The following is a 22093-nucleotide window of genomic DNA, read 5'->3' as shown; positions in this document are numbered from 1 at the left end:
ATAGCATTTTCAAGCCATAATTGGAATCCTTCGTCATAGTCTTCATTGATGATATCTTGGTGTATTCGAAGAGTGAGGAAGAGCATGAGCGTCATTTGAGGATTGTTCTTGGGTTATTGAAGGAAAAGGAGCTTTATGCTAACTTTTCCAAGTGTGAGTTTCGGCTTGAGTCACTGGCATTCTTTGGCCACGTGGTGCCAAAGGACGGGATTATGGTTGATCGCAAGAAGATTGAGGCTGTTAGAGATTGATCGAGGCCCACTCCAGTGACTGAAATTCGAAGCTTCGTAGGTTTGGCTAGTTACTACTGTCGGTTTGTGAAAAGTTTTGCTTCTATTGCTTCTCACCTGACTCGATTGACTCAAAAAAAGGTTCCTTTTCAGTGGTCCGATGCTTGTGAAGAGAGCTTCCAAAACCTCAATACCTTGTTGACTACAACACCAATTTTGGCATACCCGTGGAGGGTAAAGACTTCTTAGTTTATTATGATGCGTCACATGTTGGTTTAGGTGCCGTGTTGATGCAAGAGGGCAAAGTCATTGCCTATGCTTCAAGGCAGTTGAAGAATCATGAGAAGAACTACCCTACTCATGATTTGGAGTTGGCAACAGTAGTCTTTGCTTTGAAGTTTTGGAGGCATTATTTGTATGGGGTCCATTGTGAGGTATTCACCGATCACCGCAATCTACAGCATGTGTTCAGCCTAAAGGATCTCAATTCTAGACAGCCTAGATGGATGGTGCTACTTAAGGATTATTGTCACACCCTAACCTTAGTAAGGCGTGACTGGCACTCGGCACCATACGGCAACCGAGCGAACCAACTGTAACTCACATTTTCTGTATCTCTAAAGGCAACATAAGACCAAGGTACTATAAGTCATAGGGGCACAAGCCCAAAAGATAACATACTTACGTCTTCAAACTAATCTCGGGTGCATGTGCCGGTAAGGCTATCCATAATATTGATACAACATAGTACAAGTCGAGATAGTTATAATATATCTAACTGTGCATATCTGTCTACGAGCCTCTATAGGAATACATGACATAAAATGGCCGGAACAGGGCCCCGCCATACCCATGCAAATGCATCTGCAGCCATGCTGACTCACAGGGCAACTCCAGAGCAAGTGGAGTGCCACGACTCTGCCTGCTGAGCTGGTATCCCTACTGAAAGATCCGTCAAGCTGTATTTCAAGACCTATGGGCATGAAACGCAGCGCCCCCAGCAAAGGGACGTCAGTATGAGCAATGTATTAAGTATGCAAGGCGGAAAGTGAAACAAAATAGCCATATACTAAAGATGAGAAGAATAAGAATTAACCTGGCATTTCTGAGCTACCGATGGAAATCTAGCATATGTATACATACCTCTTCATCTTCTTGTAATCTTTACCAGGTCTGTATACCCTACCCTAGTCCTGGTTATCTTATCATCAAACGTTATCTGAACATATGTTGCGGCGAGCAACCTGATCCATATATGATACTCTCTTTATACTCTCGCATGCTTAACCATATCTATGTACAGTACTGTGCCTTGATCTTGCTAATCATCCTATACTAACTGCCCAACTGATCAGTGGTAACTGCCCGACCGGCTTCAGTCCGACAGTAATTGCCCGTCCCATTATCGCTCGACGGTAGAGCGTAACTGCCCGACTGATCAGCGGTAACTGCCAGACCGGCCGTAGCACGGTGGTAACTGCCCGACTGGCTGCAGTACAGTGGTAAATATATACATCTGCCCAACCGGCCGTAGTACAGCGGTAATAACTGCCCAACCAGCCGCAGCCTGGTGGTAAACACATAACTGCCCAACCAGCCATAGCCCGGTGGTAACATCTGCCCGATTGGTCGTAGACGAGTGGTAGCTATAATCAACATCATAACTAAACATCTACAAATAATATCTATTCCCTTCCCGTGGTTATCATTTAACTCGTAGGGTCTACATGTTTACATAAGACTTATAAGCACAACTCAGGCCATTAGTACTTCTTCCCGCTTGACTAAACATTAACCAAGTCCTAAGATACAACATAACCCTCTCTTTGAACATTAAATACTTCATTAGGAACCCTCTACTAGCACTATATTCGTGTCCCACAAAACATTCCTTAAGGCATCTTCCTAAACTCGTTGGATTATTGGAACTATCGTCATTGCTATATGTCACCTTGAAGGAACAAGTATCATAAGGTGAGATCAATCACAATGAATAATTTCAAAGGTCATGAATGAGCTCAATAATATCATAAGGATCATGAGCTTCATAGGCGTCTAGCATTTGTGAAAACAACGATATTATGGATATAGTACAAAGGTTTACAACAAAGAATCATGCCTTTAGAAAGAAAGGTTTAGCCTTAACATACCTGGAATCTTACTCCTTGACCTTTCCACTTATCTCCTGACTTGTAATCTACATATAAAATCGTTCATACTATTATTAGGCTCACCATCATACACTTGTCTTAAGCCTTTAATTAAAATCACTTTAGAATCTGCCGAAATTCGGGCAGCATCTCCCCTGCTTATATGCCTTACCCGAAATCTCAATTCAGCAACCAACAACAACAACAAAAATACCAATATCAACAACAATATTATCAACACCAAAATATTCCATGAACATCTCACATGATGTTTTATCCAATTTCTCGACCCATAAATTCATTATATGCTCATTTAGTAACTTTTCCTCCATAGATAAGCTTAAATCAATACTAATAAGTAAATATTCATACCTTTCAGCCGCTAGAATTGCAATATCTTCGATTTTCACCTTGAATCCAAGCCAAGTTCCACCGCAATACGATAGTATAATCACAACTACGCGCTGTCCAACCTTAAATCCGAAGATTATACTTAATTCGCGTTAAAATATAGTGGGTAGAAGTTGGGAGAATTTTCTAAAAGGTTTCGGAAATATTTGAAGAATTCTTGGCCGAAAAATGAGGTTTTGGATCAGATTTGGTCCTTAAATAGTGGGTCAAATTCGGGGGGTCACTGTAGCAGGTACTGTAGCAGCGCTGTAGCACGCGTTTCTGTTCTGTCAGCTGAGCTAACGTCCATAATTCTCTTCTCCGAAGTCCAATCGATGAGCGGTTTGTTGTGTTTGAAACGAGACTCGACGAACTTCATTTTGGGATTTTGTTTCACCTTAAAACACTTCATATGCTAAGAGATATCCGTCCCCCAAGTTGGACCAAAATTGCTCTTCATATTTTCTCCAAAGTCCGACAAATTTAATTTCCTTAATTCACTTGCCCTTCAATCCTTTCATAGCTTATTGTATGAACTTGAATCCTTATAACCATAATTTTAACACATATAAGCTCACTCACCTCCTGAAAGGTAGCTCGAATCTTAACATACGAAACTACGGGGTGTAACAATTATGATATCACCATTTTATACCATTCGAGCAAACCTAATATGGTAGTTGATGCATTGAGCCGAAAGGCAGTGAGTATGGGCAGTTTAGCTCCGTTGATTACTTCGGAGCATCCTTTACCCATAGAGGTTCAGACTCTGGCTAACAGTCTTGTGTGACTTGATATTTCAAATCTGGTCAGGGTTTTAGCATATGTTGAGGCTAGGTTGTCTCTCTTAGAGCAGCTCAGGGCTCAACAGTTTGATAGTTCGAAGTTATGTGAGAATCGTGATAAGGTGTTGAGTGGTGAGCCCAAGGAGGTCGTGCTTGATGATGAGGGGATTTTTAGGATCAAGGGACGTGGGTACGTTCCTAGTATGGGCAGTCTGATTCGATTGATATTAGAGGAGGCTCATAGCTCCAACTATTCTATTCATCCTGGTGTGACTAAGATGTATCGTCATTTGACCCAGCACTACTGGTGGGGCTAGCTAATGAGAGATATTGCAGATTTCGTTAGTCAGTGTTTGAATTGGCAGCAAGCCAATTATAAGCACCAGAGACCTGGTGGGGTGCTTAAGAGGATCCCCATTCTCGAGTGGAAGTTGGAGAGGATTTCCATGGATTTTGTTATGGGTCTTCTGAAAACCTTGGGCAAGTTCGATTCTGTTTGGATTATGGTTGATCGGTTGACTAAGTCTACTCATTTCATCCTAGTTCAGGTTACTTAAAATGCAGAGAAATTGGCCATGATTTACATCCGAGAGATAGTGCGATTTCACGGGGTTACTATTTCCATTATTTTCGACAGATTTACCTCTAATTTCTAGAAGACCTTGCAGAGTGAGTTGCCTACTCAGTTAGATCTTAGAACCGTGTTTTATACATAGACTGATGGTCAGTCCGAGAGGACTATTCACGTGCTTGAGAATATGTTGAGAGCTTGTGTTATTGATTTTAGTGGTCACTGGGACCAATTCTTACCCTTGGTAGAGTTCGCGTACAACAATAGCTACTATTCTACTATTGATATTGTGTCGTTCGAGGCTTTATATGGTAGGAGGCGTCGTTCTCCTATTAGGTGGTTTGATGCTTTTGAGGTTCAACCTTAGGGTACAAATTTGCTGAGGGAGTCTTTGGACAAGGTGAAGCTTATTCAAGAAATGCTTCTAGCAGCTTAGAGTAGACAAAAGATGTATGCTGGTCGGAAGGTTCTAGATTTAGAGTTTATGGAGGGTGAGCAGGTTCTTCTGAAGATTTCACCCATGAAGGGTGTTTTGCGATTTGGGAAGAGAGGCAAGTTAAGCCTGAGGTACATTGGTCCATTTGAGATTCTCCGTCGTGTTGGTGCGGTGGCTTATGAGTTAGCTTTGCCACTAGGCTTGTTGGGTGTTCCTCCTATATTCCTTATTTCTATGCTGAAGAGGTGTCATTTAGACATGTCTTACATCATTCGTTGGGACTCTATGTTGCTTGATGAGAATCTGTCTTATGAGGAGGAGCCTATATCTATCTTGGATAGGCATGTGAGAAAGTTGAGGTCTAAGGAGATAGCTTCTATTAAGGTGCAATGCAAGCACCGTCTTGTTGAGAAGGCCACATGGGAGCTGAGTTCGATATACGTTTCAGATATCCTCAATTGTTTGCTGACTCAGGTACTTTTCCCCATTCCTTTCCTCGTCGCTCGAGCATGAGCGATTGTTTAAATGGTATCTGATGTAACAACCCGTTTGGTCGTTATAGTGTTTTTGACCCATCTAGCCCCATTTACCTTTCTCTGACCCTGTTAGTACGATTTTGACCTGCGGGGATAGGTGGCACGATTTCTGAGGTAATCGGGCGTAATTTATAATGACTTATGTGAAATAGAGCATTAAAATGAAAGACGGTTGACAGATAGTTGACTTTTGGGTAAACGAACCTTTTTCGAAAATTCACCGATTCCGAAATTTCCGGATAGTCGATTATGACTTGGTGGGATGCTCAATTCGGTTCCTGAAGCACTCAGGAGCGTTTTGGGATAATTGTTGGAAAGTTGGCCTTGGCCATTGGGTGTTGACCCAGTCAAATAGATATCTGTTGGGAATTTTGAGACCGCGAGTGAGCCTGCAGCTTATTTTTATGTATGTTTGCATATCTAGTTTGCATCTGGGAGATCTCAGGTGATTGGCGGGTTTTAGGAATGAGTTAGTGAAAAACCATCATTCTGCTGATGTCTGATACCTTGCTGGGGCGAAACCTTAGGCGCTATAGCGGACCCGCCTCAGCGAGGCCTGGTCTGCTGGCGCAAGCTAACTGAATTCGTGGGAATCAGCTCCAGCAGACGCATTGTAGCGGTTGGGGCATTGCAGGAGTTGTCCCGCTTTAGTGGTCCCATTACCGCAGTGGCAGGAAACACAGAACATAATCCTATTTAATGTTAATAAAACCCTTCAGTTCCTATTCCTACATTTATTACTCCTAAGTATATTTAAGGGGAATTGAAGAGGTTTTAAGCATATTCTTCTTGGGGTTAAGTTCTCTAACCTTGATTTCCTTTATTCACCTTTCTTAAGCATGAATCCACGATAGAAAATCTATAGAACTTAAGGAAGAAGATGGGTTTTGATGTTTACTTTATCCTTTGATATTTAGTCTTCCAATATGAGATTAATTGATTGATTTGACTAATCTAAGCATGGAAATTGATGAACTAGTGACCAATAGGCTTGAATCTTCCATTATAGCTGAAGAATTGAAAGATTGAAAGTTAGGGTTTATACCCAAATTGGGGTTTTTGACTTGAACAATGAAATTGATCAATACTTGAGCTAATTTAGCAATTGGGGAGTAGAATTGAACTTCTAGAATGTTGGGTTACTAATTCGATCTTTGAAATACTCATTTTACCCTTGTGGGTCAGTTTTCCCACTTTTTTCTTAATTATTTTCGATTTGAACGATTGAATTGCAATGTGGGCATCGTTGTTTCTTATTTCTACCTTAGAATTCAGTAATGGATATACTGTGCGTACTTGGAGGCTCTTCAGAAAGTCATGGCACAGATTTGATTGTTTGTGGCTCCAGCTCGGCAGCCAGGTAGGTTACAGCTTACCTTCTGGTTAGGCTTCCTTTAGCGAAGCATATGTAGAGTTAGCTACTGTCCGAGAATTATGCCTTCGCGTAAGAAGTTGGGATGGATTACTTAGGTTTGGTATTGTTGACGATTTGTGGGCTTGTTGCCTCTTTGTGATTTAATGGCTGGTTGCCGAGTGTGTGATATTGGATTTGTAGTTAGGTTCCATATTGTGATTATGATACTGTTGTCTCTCACTTATCTTGGAATCATCATGGATAGAGGAAAGAACTTGACTTAATCATGATATTGTGATATGTGTCCATGTGTGGAACAATTGGTATTGATATGATTTCATATGGCATTGATATTATGCATGGCACTCATCCTCATTTGACATGATACATTGATATGAGTTGTGACTTGGTACTGATGATGATGAGAGAGATGAGTTTCCGATGCCCGAGGTCTTTGCCGGGATCGTGAGAGTGGTACATAGACTTCGTGGGTCCCCCGTGGGTCATGACTATCCAGGCGTGGAGGTATTCCGTCCGTAGCATGTGTGTACGGAGATTACATTTGGCCAGTGCATTGCATTGCATTGCATATGCACTCATTTCTACTTATTCTCATCGTGACTGATCCCGAGGCCCTGCATTCGAGTGTCTAGGGTGAGCATCTGACGAGCCCGCTGCCCAGAGACTCATCTATCCCTGTCTTTATTTTCTTCCATTCAGATAGTTGTTTTGACTTTCATACTTGTATATTTAGACATTTACGTAGTTGCTCTTGTACGAGTCAGACCAGTTCTTAGGGATTGTATTTTATATTCCGCACTTATCTTTATTTGTGCTTTAGACTTATATTTCTATTGCGTTAGTAATTTTATTGTGGTTTGAGTTAATGATTAAGGGACGGGTTCGCCTAGCAAGAGGGAAAGGGGTAGGTGCCCGCACGACTAGTGATTTGGGTCGAGACATACCTAGTTCGAACTCTATGAAAAGTTCTTGGAGTCAGAACTTTCATAATTTTAAATTTCATTAATCATTCCAGGAATTTTTAAACTTTATTAATCGTTCTTGGAGTTTGAACTATTCGATACTCGTCAAATTTTCAAACTCTAGCACCGTGTTGGGTTTGTTCTTCGTATTTTGGGTAGGGTTATTTTTGTTCCGATGTTATTTTCATAATAAAAAGTGCCTTATTCCTAATTACATTTGAAATAGTGGCTTAAATTTTGCCGGCTCAAAGACTAGCCTTCCCATCTAATTTTTGTGTTTCCTCATGTGCGTGCCTGATTTTTTTCATGATTAAGCACGTGATTATTTTTACGATAAAAATATATTCAATGTAATCCCACAAGTGGAGTCTGAGGAAGGTAGAGTGTACACAGACCTTATCCTCACGTTTTGGGAGGTAGAGAGGTTGTTTCTAATAGACGACTTAAGGTAAATCAATTCAAAGCAGTTTGAAAAAAGAGAAATAGTAACTATATGATAATCGAGGTATAAGAAACAATAGATAATAATGGATAAAATTGAGACACAAACTCGGGGCCTCTACCTAATATGATGTTATGTTAAATTGTGTTACCATCTCATCCAAAAATCTAAGCAGTTAGAGAAGGCACACTTTAACTTACTTAATTATGTTTTCAAGAATAAAAGTGTGGAGTTGTTTTACTATAATATTTTGAGAACTATCACAATTAAGAAATCTCTAACTATAAGAAAAATTTATGCAATTGACATCAAAACTAATTTAAAAATCAAGGTCTAATAACATATTTAGATAACTTAAACACAAGTTCAATGATAAAATCAAAGGTTTAAATTTGACAAATTCAAATTCTAAATTCGTCTGGCATAAATTAATTATGAATTAAGTGATATAATCACAGGCCCAGCTCTATAAATGTGCATTCATTCTATAGTGAAGGTTGAAAAAAAAAATTGATCACTCGTTTCTGTTTAGATAAGACAACAACGTTGTTAAACTAAACTAGGACTCCCTCCGCCCCAATCTAAGTAGTATGTTATTTTTATTTTTAGTTTGGTTCTTTTCCTTCCTGGTACTCTTGAATAAGGCAAGACTTTTCCCTATTCCCTATCAAAAGCACTCCCTCCGCCTCAATCTAAGTAGTATCTTATTTTTATTTTTAGTTTGGTTTTAAAAGAGTGTATCTTTTTATATTTTTAAGTTAGACAATTTAAACATTCAAATGACAAGTTTATGATTATAAGATTCAAAGGACATTTTAATACATTATACATATCTTCAATTTAGAACCACATAACAAGTCTATAACCACAAGATTCAAAAGACATTTCATACATTACACATATCTTCAATTTAAAACCACAAGATTCACAAGTCTATTTTTATTTCTTAAACTTTATCACTAGTCAAACTAAAACATTTAAATTGGGATGGAGATAATACTCTACTAAAATGAAATCTTGCTGTCACACACCGACAGACCGTACAAAAATATATAATGTTATAAGAATCTTTTTGATTTTCAAGTATTATAAAGTACTTCACTTTCATGATTTTCAAATAACGAGGAGACTAATTCGAACCTTAATCTCATTCATGGTTTCAAATCTTATTAATTAATATGGTGGTGTTGACCGATGGACATTTGATGAGAAAAGGACCAAAATCATCCATAATCTTTAGGTTTGGATCAAAATCATACATATTCTTTCACATGGAGCACTAATAGTACATTATGTTTGCATAAGTGGTGCACTTTTAGTCAAACTCCTAAATAAATTTAACGGAAAAGAACAAAAATGCCCCTGAACTTTTAGAAAAGGTATAAAAATACCCTTTATTCATCTATTTTGCTAAAACTACCCCTCAATTCAACTTTTTGGCTTATTTATTCCCCTTGACTAACGGACAACACTAATTTTTTTTAAAAAAATAAATAAATTGCACATGACATTTTATTACTGAAAAATTGATTTATTCTTTTAAAAAGAAATCTGAAACCTAGGAATTTTTTTAAATTTGATTTTTTTTTTAAATTTGGAAAACTTTTTTTTATCGAGTAAAACCTTGACTAACGGACAACACTAATTTTTTTTCTTTTCAAAATGTGAAAAATTGGATTTTTATAAAAATCTGAAAAAATTAATTTTTTTATGGAAAAACTGTGTTTAAAAATAAAACCAGAAAACTATATTTTTTTTAAATCTAGAAGAAAATTATGGAGTATTAGTTTTGCACATTTTACTTAAAAAAACTATCAGTTTTTCAGATTTAAAAATTGAATTTTCTAAAAAAAAAATGGGGTTTCCACCCGTTAAAAAAAGTTTTCCAAACTTAAAAAAATTCCACATGTTTTAATGAAAATCCATTTTTTTATATATATATAAGGCTTACTACATTTGTTTTTTAAATAAATGGATGTTGAAAAATTATTTTTCCTTATTCTACAAATAACGATTTTTAAGATTTCTTTTTAAAAGAATAAATTAATTTTTCAGTAATAAAATGTCATGTGCAATTTATTTATTTATTTTTAAAAAAATAGTGTTGTCCGTTAGTCAAGGGGAATAAATGAGCCAAAAAATTGAATAGAGGGGTAATTTTAGCAAAATAGATGAATAAAGGGTATTTTTATACCTTTTCTAAACGTTCAGGGGCATTTTTGTTCTTTTCCGTTAAATTTATTTGGGAGTTTGACTAAAAGTGCACCACTTATGCAAACATAATGTACTATTAGTGCTCCATGTGAAAAAATATGTATGATTTTGATCCAAACCCAAAGATTATGGATGATTTTGGTCCTTTTCTCGACATTTGATTGAAAAGGATACATTAACAACCCAAGAGCTATTGGGGACCGCTTCAAGCCCCAACCTTCTTCCAAAATCCGTATTGTAGGCAGTCTTGGATTCGTAAGATAGTACTCCGTTACTTCCTCCGTTTCATATATCATTATTATTATTACTAAAAATACTTATCACACATTATTTATTGTTTTAGAAGTTCAGGACACATAGTTATTTTTCTCATTTTACCCTTAATAGAATTTTATCATTAATGGAGATAACAAATAAATAGAGTAAATATTTAATGGAGAGAAATTATAAGTTAGACATAAATAATGATAAAGTAGGTCAAATACCCCTCCTAATTAATATTTCTTAAGGGGCGTGTAAAATAAAAAAGCGACATGGTAATTTGAGACGGAGGGAGTTTTTTTTTTTTCAATTTATTTGATATAATTTTTTCTAGATTTTATAAAAAATATTTTCTTATATTTAAAATAATTTAACTTTATTTTTTTTAGTTTATCTTAAATGAGATGATTTATAATCACACAAATATCTATAATTTGTTTTAGATGATATGTTTCAAAATAAATTCTTAAATTTCATATCCAATCAACGTGCATCACAAGAACTTGGACGAATGAAATATGCATTGTATAGTATATAATTGATATGGGACTGGGCTTGAGCCAGTAATTTTTGTTTTGTTTTTATTTTTTTCCATTTTACCTCCCCCACCCCACCCCCACCCCCCTTCCTCACCCTAAGAATAATAAATAGGGTGGAACATATTTTTCTATCCTAACTTTGCTTTTAAAAATCAAACACTTCCTTCAAATTTGAACAATTGACGTTCTCCCCTTCTTATCCTATGCAATGTTTATTTTGTCCTTATCATTATCAATCTCATCTAGTCATTCACTATGTTCAATCTTATTTACTATTTTATAACAACAACAACATACCCAGTGTAGTCCCACAAAGTTGGGTTTGGACAAGATAGAGTGTAAGCAAACCTTACCCCTACCTTGGGAAATAGAGAGGTTGTTTCAGATAGACCCTGGACTCAAAATAAAGCAATAATAAAGCAGGTCAAATAAGAAAAAAGGATAATAACTGCATGTTATACCTTGTGGTTGTATGCATTTGGAATCGTCGTATGTAAGCTATCGTAGTTTGGACACCAGGATTGCTTTTGAGGTTATATGAGGTTGGACATGCTTAACTTATGTTTATAAGCGTTTAAGTTCATGTTTGGTAAGTTATGGAAGAATTAGAGAATAAGAGAATCGAAGCGGGAAGCTTCGTCAAAAGTTATTTCTAGAAAATATAGGATATGGGTCATACAATTGAGATATGGTCCGTATTTTGAGATATGGTGTCACGACCCGACTAGGGGCCGCGACGAGCACCCAGTGCTAGCCCACCCGGTCACCCCTTGGCGTACCTTTGCACTTACATCTAGGTGAGCCACATAATAAGACATACATTTCTACTCATCCATCATGCTAGTCCCATTGGACAACAACATCTTTATATCATTGTAGGCATCCATGTCGTATCAACGTACATGAGCCGACAAGGCTAACAAAATGATGTACAAAATATAGGCCGACAGGGCCAAACATATCTAACTATATACACATGTCTACGAGCCTCTAAGGAGAGTATAACATATCATATAGGTGGGACAGGACCCCGCTATGCCCATAATTATGTACACAAAAGAATAAGTACCCAATAGTTATAGCTCCGAATGAAATGGAGCTCTGCTATGTAGTCCCTGAGAATGTAGCTATCAATCAAGTCTGTCTCCCTGTGCAATTGCGGGCATGACGCAGCGTCCACAAACAAAAGGACGTCAGTACGAAGAATGTACTGAGTATGTAAAGCATGATCAACATCAACATAGTAACATAACGGACAACACAAGAAATAACATAGGATGGGAGATAGTAATATCATCGTCATAAGCACTTACTTGCCTTTCATAGGGACTTTCCAATTCTAATGCGTATTTGTGTACATACATCCATATCCGTATCCATACTCATATCCGTACCCAATTACGTATCCTTATTCATATTCGTATCCTGTACATGTTCTTATTCGTAATCGTATCATATTTGCATTCATCATCATCTCTATATCATATACATCATCATATCATATACATAGCATTTACATAGCATACCCAACCATGAAGGATCGGTGTTTCATACATACTTGGCCAGCCAAGGCTCAAGGTTACACATACCTGGCCCTACCAAGGCTTCAGGGTTACATCTACCTGGCCCTACCAAGGTGTCAGGGTTATCCGTACCATCTGTAGAGGTGTGCGCGCATTATATAACCATATACATACTTATTCTACCCGGCCTTATAAGCTCAGGGTTCCATAATCGTCAGACATAGATACATATACATAATAGCTCATAAGCATCTTTACTATTATCATCACTATCATCATCGTCATCGTTATTGTCATCGCTATTACCACTATAGTCGTCATCGACATCATTATCACTATTATCGTCATTCATTACATCTATCTTTATAGGCTTACTCGTCATTCGCGGAACTTAGTACAATCGTAGCATATCAAGAGTCGTGAGCTCAATAGCTCGGAAGATAGAATCATTTGAAAGACATCATAGACTTATGGAAGATTTAGATGTTTGGCCAAAGAACCATGCCTTATGAAAGGAGGGTTAGCCTTACATACCTTTCCGCTCAACTATTTTACCACTTGCGCGTACTCCTCCAACGCTAGCGTTTCTACCTTCATTGAAGTCATACTATCATTAGAATCGATAGCTAGCATACATGACTAAAACTAGAGAAAATCGGACAGCATCTCCTTTATTTATACGGCATTCCCCCATAGCGTATATCAACTCCCAAACAATCAATAATACATTCACAATACTATAACCATAGTCATTATCCATCCACATTATCCGCATTTCTCAATTCACTTTCAATTACTCATATCTATGGCTATAACACACGACTACGTTCATTCACTTACATTGCCTATCCCATGTTCTCAACGTCATTTATAACATATTTACATCACAACACATCAAGAATCATGACTCAATTCAAGCTATTACTCAAAATGGCACTATTCCACATTCATGACCCATTTTTCTATACCCTTCTACAATCCAAGTATTTAAACTCTCAAATACCTTAAAAAACACAGAAACACCATAAATCTTACCTTAGATGTTGTAGGAACAAGCCTTGGTTGGTAATACTTCACTTGAGCAAAAACCCTAGTTCATCTCCAATGAGATTTCTTGACTTGAATGATCTTTAATGGGTTTTCTTGCACTTGATTCACTTAGTTTATGTTGTTGATCACTAATAATCCTTGAATTCTTGTGGAATAAATGTAGAGAGATGTTTTAGAGAGAAGGGGTGTGATATGGAAGTGAAATGAAATAAAACTTGGATCCTTATTTAATGAACCATTTCAGTCCCCGGCCCAATATATGGACCAACATACGGTCCGTACATTTTATATGGGCCGTATGTTTGGCCCAGAAATTCATGCCATTCTGGGATGATTATACGGTCCCAACATACGGACCGTATAATTTATACGACCAGTATGTTTAGCCGTATAATCCCAGTGATTCCGAAGCTCGTTTCGTCGACTCGTTTGATCTCCAATCCTTATGGAACCTTCTTAGCACTTGTTCAACACCTCAATACCAATCTAAGGGATGTTGTCAGTCTTCTCCAAGACTTCATTAAATCCCTATTAACTCGTTACTCGTATCTCTTTTCTGATACCTATCGTATGTCTTGCCTTCTCTTGGTCAACTTTCTTCCCCTATCTCAAACATTTTTGAAATCTTAACTAGGGTCATCGAATGTCATTTATTACTTATGGAAATACCGTATACTCATACTCTTCACTAGCCCATTCACTTGTGCATCAACGGAAGATTTTTCCGAGGTGTAACATTGTTACACCTCGGAAAAATCTTCCGTTGGTACGCAAGTGAATGAACTAGCGAAATACGAGTATCGGGTTAATGATGACTTAAGGGAATTTTGGGAAAGAGTTATAACGTCCCTTAGATTAGTATTGAAGTGTTAAACAAGTGTTAAGAAGGTTCCATGAGGATCGGAGATCAAACGAAGTGGCGAAACTAAGTTCAGTGACTGATGAGTTCTACGGCTCATTATACGGACCGTATAATGTTATACGGACCGTATAGTGGACCGTAAAACCATCACAGTGGAGGTTGGTTGCTGGTGGAATTTTACGGTCAGTTATACGGACCGTATAAAATTTATACGGACCATATAACGAACCGTCGAATGGTCACAGTGAAAGGTTGCTCACTGGTAACGTTTTACGGTCAGTTATACGGACCGTAAAACTGTTTTACGGACCGTATAACGGACCGTCAAGTAGTCACAGTGAAGGGGTGCTGGGCAGACCCATTTCACGGTCTATTATACGGACCGTATAACCATTATATGGACCGTATAATGGACCGTATAATGGAACCCGACAGTTCGGTGATGATTTAATAAATAAAGACCAAGTTCATGAAAATCATTTCCACATTTCCTCTCTCTCTCTAAAACATCTCTCTACAACTTTTGTACAAGTTTTCAAGGGTATTAATCCATCAACCACATTAAACAAGTAAATCCAAGGTAGAAACCCATCAAGGATCATCTAAAGTCAAGAAACCCAAATGGAGAAAAACTAGGGTTTTACTCAAGGTGGAGTATTATCAACAAAAGCTTGTCCCTACAACTTCTAAGGTAAGATTCATGATTTTTATATGATGTTTACGGTATTGGAGAATTAAAATGCATGGATTGTAGAAAACATGGTCCACTAGGACATGAATGATGAATAGTGACGTTTTTGAGACATAGTTTGAATTGAATCATGATTGTTGTTTTATTGTGATATGAGTGTGTTATAAATGACGTTAAGATCATGAAATAAACATTGTATATGGATGAACGAAGTTGGGTGTTGTGACCATAAATAGGGACAAATGGAAGTGAATTGAGAATGTGGATAATGTAGATGATTAATGGCCATGGAAATGATATTATAAATGTGTTGTTGACGTTTGGGGTTGAATTATGATATGGACAAATGTTGTATAGATAAAGGAGATGCTGTCCAATTTTCTCTAGTTCTAGCCATGTGCACTAGTTATCGATACTAATGATGGTATGGCCTTAATGAAGGTAGAAACGTGAGCATCGAATGAGTACGTGCAAGTGTAGAATAATTCGACAAAGAGGTATGTAAGGCTAAACCTTCTTTCATAAGGCATGGTTCTTTGGCCAAACTCCTAATCCCTCTATATGAGCATGTTGACTACAAATGTTTCACATTCCGAGCTCATAAGCTCACTATCCTTGATTGGTACTACGAATGCGCTACGCACCTCAGGTGACGAGTAGGACTACGATATAGAAGTAACAATAACGATAATGATAGTAATGATGATGGTGATAATAATGATGCTAAGAGTGCCTACGGGCTTTAATGCTCATACGTGCCCCTGAAGGGCTATAATGAAACCCCGAGCTTATAACGCCAGGTAGAATATATGGGTATGAATATGTATAGAATATGTATACGATTTCGAAACGCGCGCACACATCTGCAGATGGTACGGATAACCCTGAAGCCTTGGTAGGGCCAGGTATGAGTAACATTGAGCCTTGGTTGGCCAAGTATGTATATGAAATACTGATCCAATGAGGTCGGGTACGCTATGTAAATGCCATGTATACGAAATGATTATGTATGTATATATATATTATGTAAAAGAATGTGATGAGACTATGTATAAGAATACGAATGGCGATGTGAGTAAGTAAGCGACATGATGATGATGATATTATTGTCTCCCCTCCTATGCTATTCCATATATTGTTCATTATGTTGTATATCAATGTTAATCATGCTTTACATACTCAGTACATTCTTCGTACTGACGTCCTTTTGTTTGTGGACGCTGCGTCATGCCCGCAGGTGCACAGGGAGACAGACTTGACCCATAGCTGCCTATTTGAAGATTTCATAGAGAGCTCCATTTCCTTCGGAGCCATATCTTTTGGGTACTCATTCTTTTGTGTATATAACTATGGGCATAGCGGGGTCCTGTCCCGCTCATGATATGTCATACTCTTAGAGGCTCGTAGTCATGTGTATGTGGGTAGAGATGTTTGGCCATGTCGGCCTATGTTTTGTATATCTTTTGTTGGCCTCGTCGGCCTTGTATATTTGACATGGCATAGATGCCCATGATATGTTAATTGATGATGGTCGTCCAATGGGACTAGCTTGATTAATGATTTAAAATGCATGAAATGAATTATGGTTCACCTAGATGTTATGATATGCATGATAAGGGGGTGCCCGGGTGGGGTAGCACCGGGTGCTCGTCGTGGCCCCCTAGTCGGGTCGTGACAAAAGTGGTATCAAAGCAGTTGAGTCCTAGGATGTGTCTACGAGCCGTGTCTAGTAGAGTCTTGGTTATGGGTGTGTTGCGCGCCACACTTATAAACGAGAAGCTGCGGACATCTTAGGAATATATGACCCTCTTTCTTCATAAGAATCGTGCGATAAAGCCATGATGTAAGAAATTCTTGTTCTTAAATCGTGTGTTGTGTATTTCAGAGATGCCTAAAAAGAAAAAGGCTACAGTATCCCAAAGGGGCAAGACGGTGGCAGAAAAGTGGGCTGAAAGAGCACCGCCACCAGTAGTAGAGGAAGATGAGTCCCAGAGTGCGGCTCAATCTCAGTCCTCCCAGACAGTGCCTATTACTGAGGAGCACGTGGGAGCCTCAGCCCTAGCTCCAGCTCCTCCGCCGAATGCTTCAGGCCATGACGTAAGAGAGGCCATTAATTTGTTGACTCAGTTGGTTGCGGCCCAGACTCAGAGGCCAAGCGCGGGGCAAGGTGACAGGACTGTTAGCGCAAGGGCCCGTGACTTCATTGCTTTGAAACCCCTGGAATTCTTTGGGTCGAAACTGGAGGAGGATCCCCAGGACTTTGTTGATGGTATGCTAAGGACGCTCCGATTGATACATGCTTCAGACACCGAATCGGTGGAGCTAGCGTCATACAGATTGAGGGATGTCTCAATCCAGTGGTACACGGTTTGGATGGCTTCGCGGGGAGCCAATGCACCTCCGCCGGTATGGCAAGAGTTTGTCGATGCTTTTCTCCGTCACTACATGCCTCCAGAAGTTCGGCGAGCTAGGGCCGATAAATTCTTGAATCTGAGGCAAGGTAGCATGAGTGCTACAGAGTATAGTCTCCGCTTCAATTCCTTGGCTAGGTATGCTTCGGCCATGGTAGCGGATATGGGCGATCGGGTGCACCGGTTTGTGAAGGGCCTAGGGCCACATTTGATGGATAAATGCTTGACTGCATCTCTTCAGGATGGCATGGATATTGCACGTATTCAGGCGCATGCTCAGGAATTGGAGGAACACCTACAGCAGCGGAGGAATGAACGTGAACAGGATAGGGGACATAGCAAGAGGGCTAGATCTTCGGGGCCGATGAGTGAGTCCAGAGGTGGGCACCGGCAGCAGCCCCCTAGGCATGCAGGCTACTCTATGACCAGTGTGCTCCCACGGTTTTCAGGCCAGAGATTGGATAGATCTGCTCATTCAGGGCCGAGCCCGAGTTATTCAGGACCTCAGTATAGAGATGATTCAGGCCAGTCTAGACCACCCGTGCCACGATGTTCCCAGTGTGGGAAGTTGCATTGGGGTCAGTGCCGATCAGGTTCAGATGCTTGCTATTCTTGTGGTCGACCAGGCCATATTATGCGTGATTGCCCCTCAGTACAGGGTAGAGGTAGGGCCCAGCCATCAGGGTCGATAGTCGGGTCTTCAGCATCTGCACGCCCTATGGGGCCAGGTTCACATGCGCCGGTTGGCCATGGTAGAGGTAGAGGCAGAGCTCCCAGTTCCAGCGGTCCTCAGCACCGTATTTATGCTTTGGCTGGACGCCAAGATCTTGAGTCTTCTCCCGATGTGGTCACAGGTATATTATCGGTATTCTCTCATGATGTATATGCTTTGATTGATCCGGGCTCCACATTGTCTTATGTTACTCCATATATTGCGGGTCGATTTATAATTGAGCTGGAGTCTATTAAGCCTTTTGAGGTGTCTACGCCCGTTGGCGAATCGGTGATAGCTAGCCGAGTGTATAGAGATTGCGTAGTGGTGATATGTGACCGCCGTACAGTAGCTGATTTGCATGAACTAAAAATGGTAGATTTTGATGTTATTATGGGCATGGATTGGTTGGCTTCTTGCTACGCCAATGTTGATTGTAGAACGAAGATGGTTCGTTTCCAGTTCCCGGGCGAACCAGTCTTAGAATGGAAAGGGAATACGGCGTCACCAAAGGGTAGGTTTATTTCCTATCTAAAAGCGAGGAAGATGATCACTAAAGGGTGTATTTATCACCTAGTGCGAGTTCGAGATGTAGAAGTTGAGTCGCCGACTCTTCAATCAGTTCCGGTAGTGAACGAATTTCCGGATGTGTTCCCGGAAGAGCTTCCAGGCCTTCCTCCCGAGCGAGAGATAGATTTTGCGATTGATGTGTTGCCAGACACAAATCCCATATCTATTCCTCCCTATAGGATGGCACCCGCAGAGTTGAAAGAGTTGAAGGAGCAATTGAAAGACTTGCTTGAAAAAGGCTTCATTCGGCCTAGTTCATCCCCGTGGGGAGCACCCGTATTGTTCGTCCGGAATAAGGATGGCTCCTTGAGAATGTGCATTGATTATCGGCAATTGAATAAAGTGACAATTAAGAACAAGTATCCCCTCCCGAGGATTGATGATTTATTTGATCAATTGCATGGTGCCAAATGGTTTTCAAAGATTGATTTGAGGTCCGGGTATCACCAAGTAAGAGTTAGGGAGAAAGATGTCCCTAAGACAGCTTTCAGAACAAGATATGGCCATTTCGAGTTCCGAGTAATGTCGTTTGGGCTAACTAATGCACCGGCAGTGTTTATGGACTTAATGAACAATGTATTCAGGCCTTTTCTGGACCTATTCGTGATTGTATTCATCGACGATATCCTAGTGTACTCTAGATCCGAGGCTGAGCATGCGGAGCATTTGCGAACCGTCCTTGGAGTTCTTCGAGCTCGAGAGTTGTTTGCAAAATTCTCCAAATGTGAGTTTTGGTTGAACTCGGTATCATTCCTGGGCCATATTGTTGCAGCTGATGGTATTCGAGTGGATAGTCAAAAGATCGAGGCAGTGAAAACTTGGCCAAGGCCCACAACCCCTACAGAGGTTCGTAGCTTTTTGGGCTTAGCCGGGCATTACAGAAGATTTGTTGAGGGTTTCTCTTCTATTTCTGCACCGCTCACAAAGTTGACTCAGAAGTCAGCTAAGTTTCAATGGACAGATGCTTGTGAACGTAGTTTCCAAAAGTTGAAAGACAGATTGACTTCTGCCCCAGTCTTGACACTTCCAGAGGGAGTGGAAGGATATGTTGTTTATTGTGATGCTTCAGGCGTCGGGCTAGGCTGTGTATTGATGCAAAATGGTAAGGTGATCGCGTATGCTTCTAGACAATTACGGAAACATGAACAGAATTATCCTACCCATGACTTAGAATTGGCCGCGGTGGTCCATGCTTTAAAGATATGGAGACATTACTTATATGGTGTCCACGTGGATATTTATACAGATCATAAGAGTCTCCAGTACATCTTCAAGCAGAAAGAGTTAAATTTGCGGCAACGACGATGGCTAGAGTTGCTAAAAGACTATGACGTCGAAATCCTGTACCACCCCGGAAAGGCAAATGTTGTGGCCGATGCTCTTAGCCGCAGGTCTATGGGAAGCTTATGCGATGTGCGACAAGAAAAGAGAGAAATGACCCGTGAGCTTCAGCAGCTAGCCAGCCTAGGGGTCCGAGTAGTGGACTCAGGTAGCAGCAGAGCTACCATTCAGAATTCGGCAGTTCCGTCGCTAGTAGCGGAAGTAAAAGAGCGGCAAGGTGAGGATTCCAGGCTAATGCAGTACAGAGATACGCTCGCTCAGAAAGGGGGGTCACCATTTGATATTTCGGGAGACGGAGCCCTCCGATGCCGAGGCAAGCTATGTGTCCCCGATGTGGCAGATTTACGCCACCAGATTTTGAGAGAGGCTCATTGTTCCCGTTACTTCGTTCACCCTGGAACGACGAAGATGTATCATGATCTTAAGTCTATATATTGGTGGAATGGGATGAAGAAAGATGTAGCGGAGTTTGTAGCCCAATGTTCCAATTGCCAGCAAGTAAAAATAGAACACCAAAAGCCGGGTGGCTTATTGCAAGCTATAGAAATCCCAACTTGGAAGTGGGAAGTGATTAATATGGATTTCATTACAGGGCTACCTCGTTCTCGACGCAAGTATGATTCCATATGGGTGATTGTGGATAGACTCACTAAATCAGCTCATTTCTTACCGGTCAGGACGACCTATGTGGCAGAAGATTATACAAGGCTTTATGTTAAAGAAATAGTGAGACTCCATGGTGTCCCAGTGTCTATTATCTCCGATAGAGGAACTCAGTTTACGGCCAAATTTTGGGAGTCCTTTCAAGAGGGTCTAGGGACCCAAGTGCGCCTTAGCACGGCATTTCACCCACAGACCGATGGGCAAGCTGAACGCACCATCCAGACTCTTGAAGATATGTTACGGGCATGCATGATAGATTTTGGGGGAAATTGGGATGACCATTTGCCACTCATTGAGTTTGCTTACAATAATAGTTATCACTCCAGCATCCTAATGGCACCATATGAAGCTTTATATGGGCGAAAGTGTAGATCCCCGATTGGGTGGTTTGAAACGGGAGAGGCCAAGTTAATGGGGCCCGATTTGGTCCAACAAGCCATAGAGAAAGTCAAGCTCATACAAGATCGGTTGTTGGCGGCTCAAAGTCGCCAAAAGTCTTATGCGGATAATCGTCGAAGGGACTTAGAGTTTCAAGTTAAGGATTGGGTGTTTTTGAAAGTGTCGCCGATGAAGGGCGTTATGAGATTTGGCAAAAAGGGGAAGCTTAGTCCCCGGTATATAGGGCCTTATGAAATTGTGCGAAAGATAGGCAAAGTGGCCTATGAATTAGACTTACCTCCAGACTTGGAGTCAGTTCACCCGGTTTTCCATGTCTCGATGCTTCGGAAGTGTGTTGGAGATCCTACGAGGGTCGTCCCAGTGAATGATATTCAAGTGACAGAAAAGTTAACTTATGATGAAATACCCATTGCCATATTAGATAGGCAAGTACGGAGGCTTAGAAACAAAGAAGTGGCCTCAGTTAAAGTTTTGTGGAAAAATAATAATCGAGAGGAAATGACATGGGAAGCGGAAGAAAATATGCAATCCAAGTACCCGCATTTATTTCAGCCCTTGGGAGAAGTCCAAGATGAGACGTCAAAATCATAAGGTATGGATGTTGTCCTTTTATGCTTCTGGGTCGTGTGTGGCCAAAAAAAAAAAAAAAATTCATGTTGTTATGATGTGGCCCTGTGTGGCATCGATATTATGGGTTGTTGTGACAGGTTGTTAGTGCCATGTTATAGGGGAAACTCTGGCGAAATTTTTATAAAATCCCGGGTGTTCTCGACATTCGAGGACGAATGTTCTTAAGGGGGGGAGAATGTTACACCTCGGAAAAATCTTCCGTTGGTACGCAAGTGAATGAACTAGCGAAATACGAGTATCGGGTTAATGATGACTTAAGGGCATTTTGGGAAAGAGTTATAACGTCCCTTAGATTAGTATTGAAGTGTTAAACAAGTGTTAAGAAGGTTCCATGAGGATCGGAGATCAAA

The 22093-nt window shown here is 40.1% G+C and overlaps 1 protein-coding gene across 1 annotated transcript; it reads left to right on the top strand.

The window, feature by feature from the left end:
• The first annotated feature begins 4574 nt into the window (after nucleotides 1-4574).
• On the top strand, nucleotides 4575-5561 carry LOC132630707 (uncharacterized). Its single transcript, XM_060346270.1, has 2 exons — nucleotides 4575-5036; nucleotides 5523-5561. Exons 1-2 carry the CDS (start codon nucleotides 4575-4577, stop codon nucleotides 5559-5561), a joined length of 501 nt encoding a protein of 166 aa, XP_060202253.1.
• The last annotated feature ends 16532 nt before the right edge of the window (nucleotides 5562-22093 follow it).

This window comes from Lycium barbarum, chromosome 3 (genome assembly GCF_019175385.1).
Source record: "Lycium barbarum isolate Lr01 chromosome 3, ASM1917538v2, whole genome shotgun sequence".
NCBI lineage: Eukaryota > Viridiplantae > Streptophyta > Magnoliopsida > Solanales > Solanaceae > Lycium > Lycium barbarum.
The sequence above is the reverse complement of the archived record's forward strand: the minus strand, read 5'-3'. Positions and strand labels throughout refer to the sequence as shown.

Excerpts from the sequence above, each read along its gene's own strand:
- LOC132630707 (XM_060346270.1), top strand. The coding sequence starts at position 4,575 with ATGTATGCTGGTCGGAAGGTTCTAGATTTAGAGTTTATGGAGGGTGAG. Across the intron at positions 5,037-5,522 it reads TCAATTGTTTGCTGACTCAG|TTTGCATCTGGGAGATCTCA; the intron begins GTACTTTTCCCC and ends TTGCATATCTAG.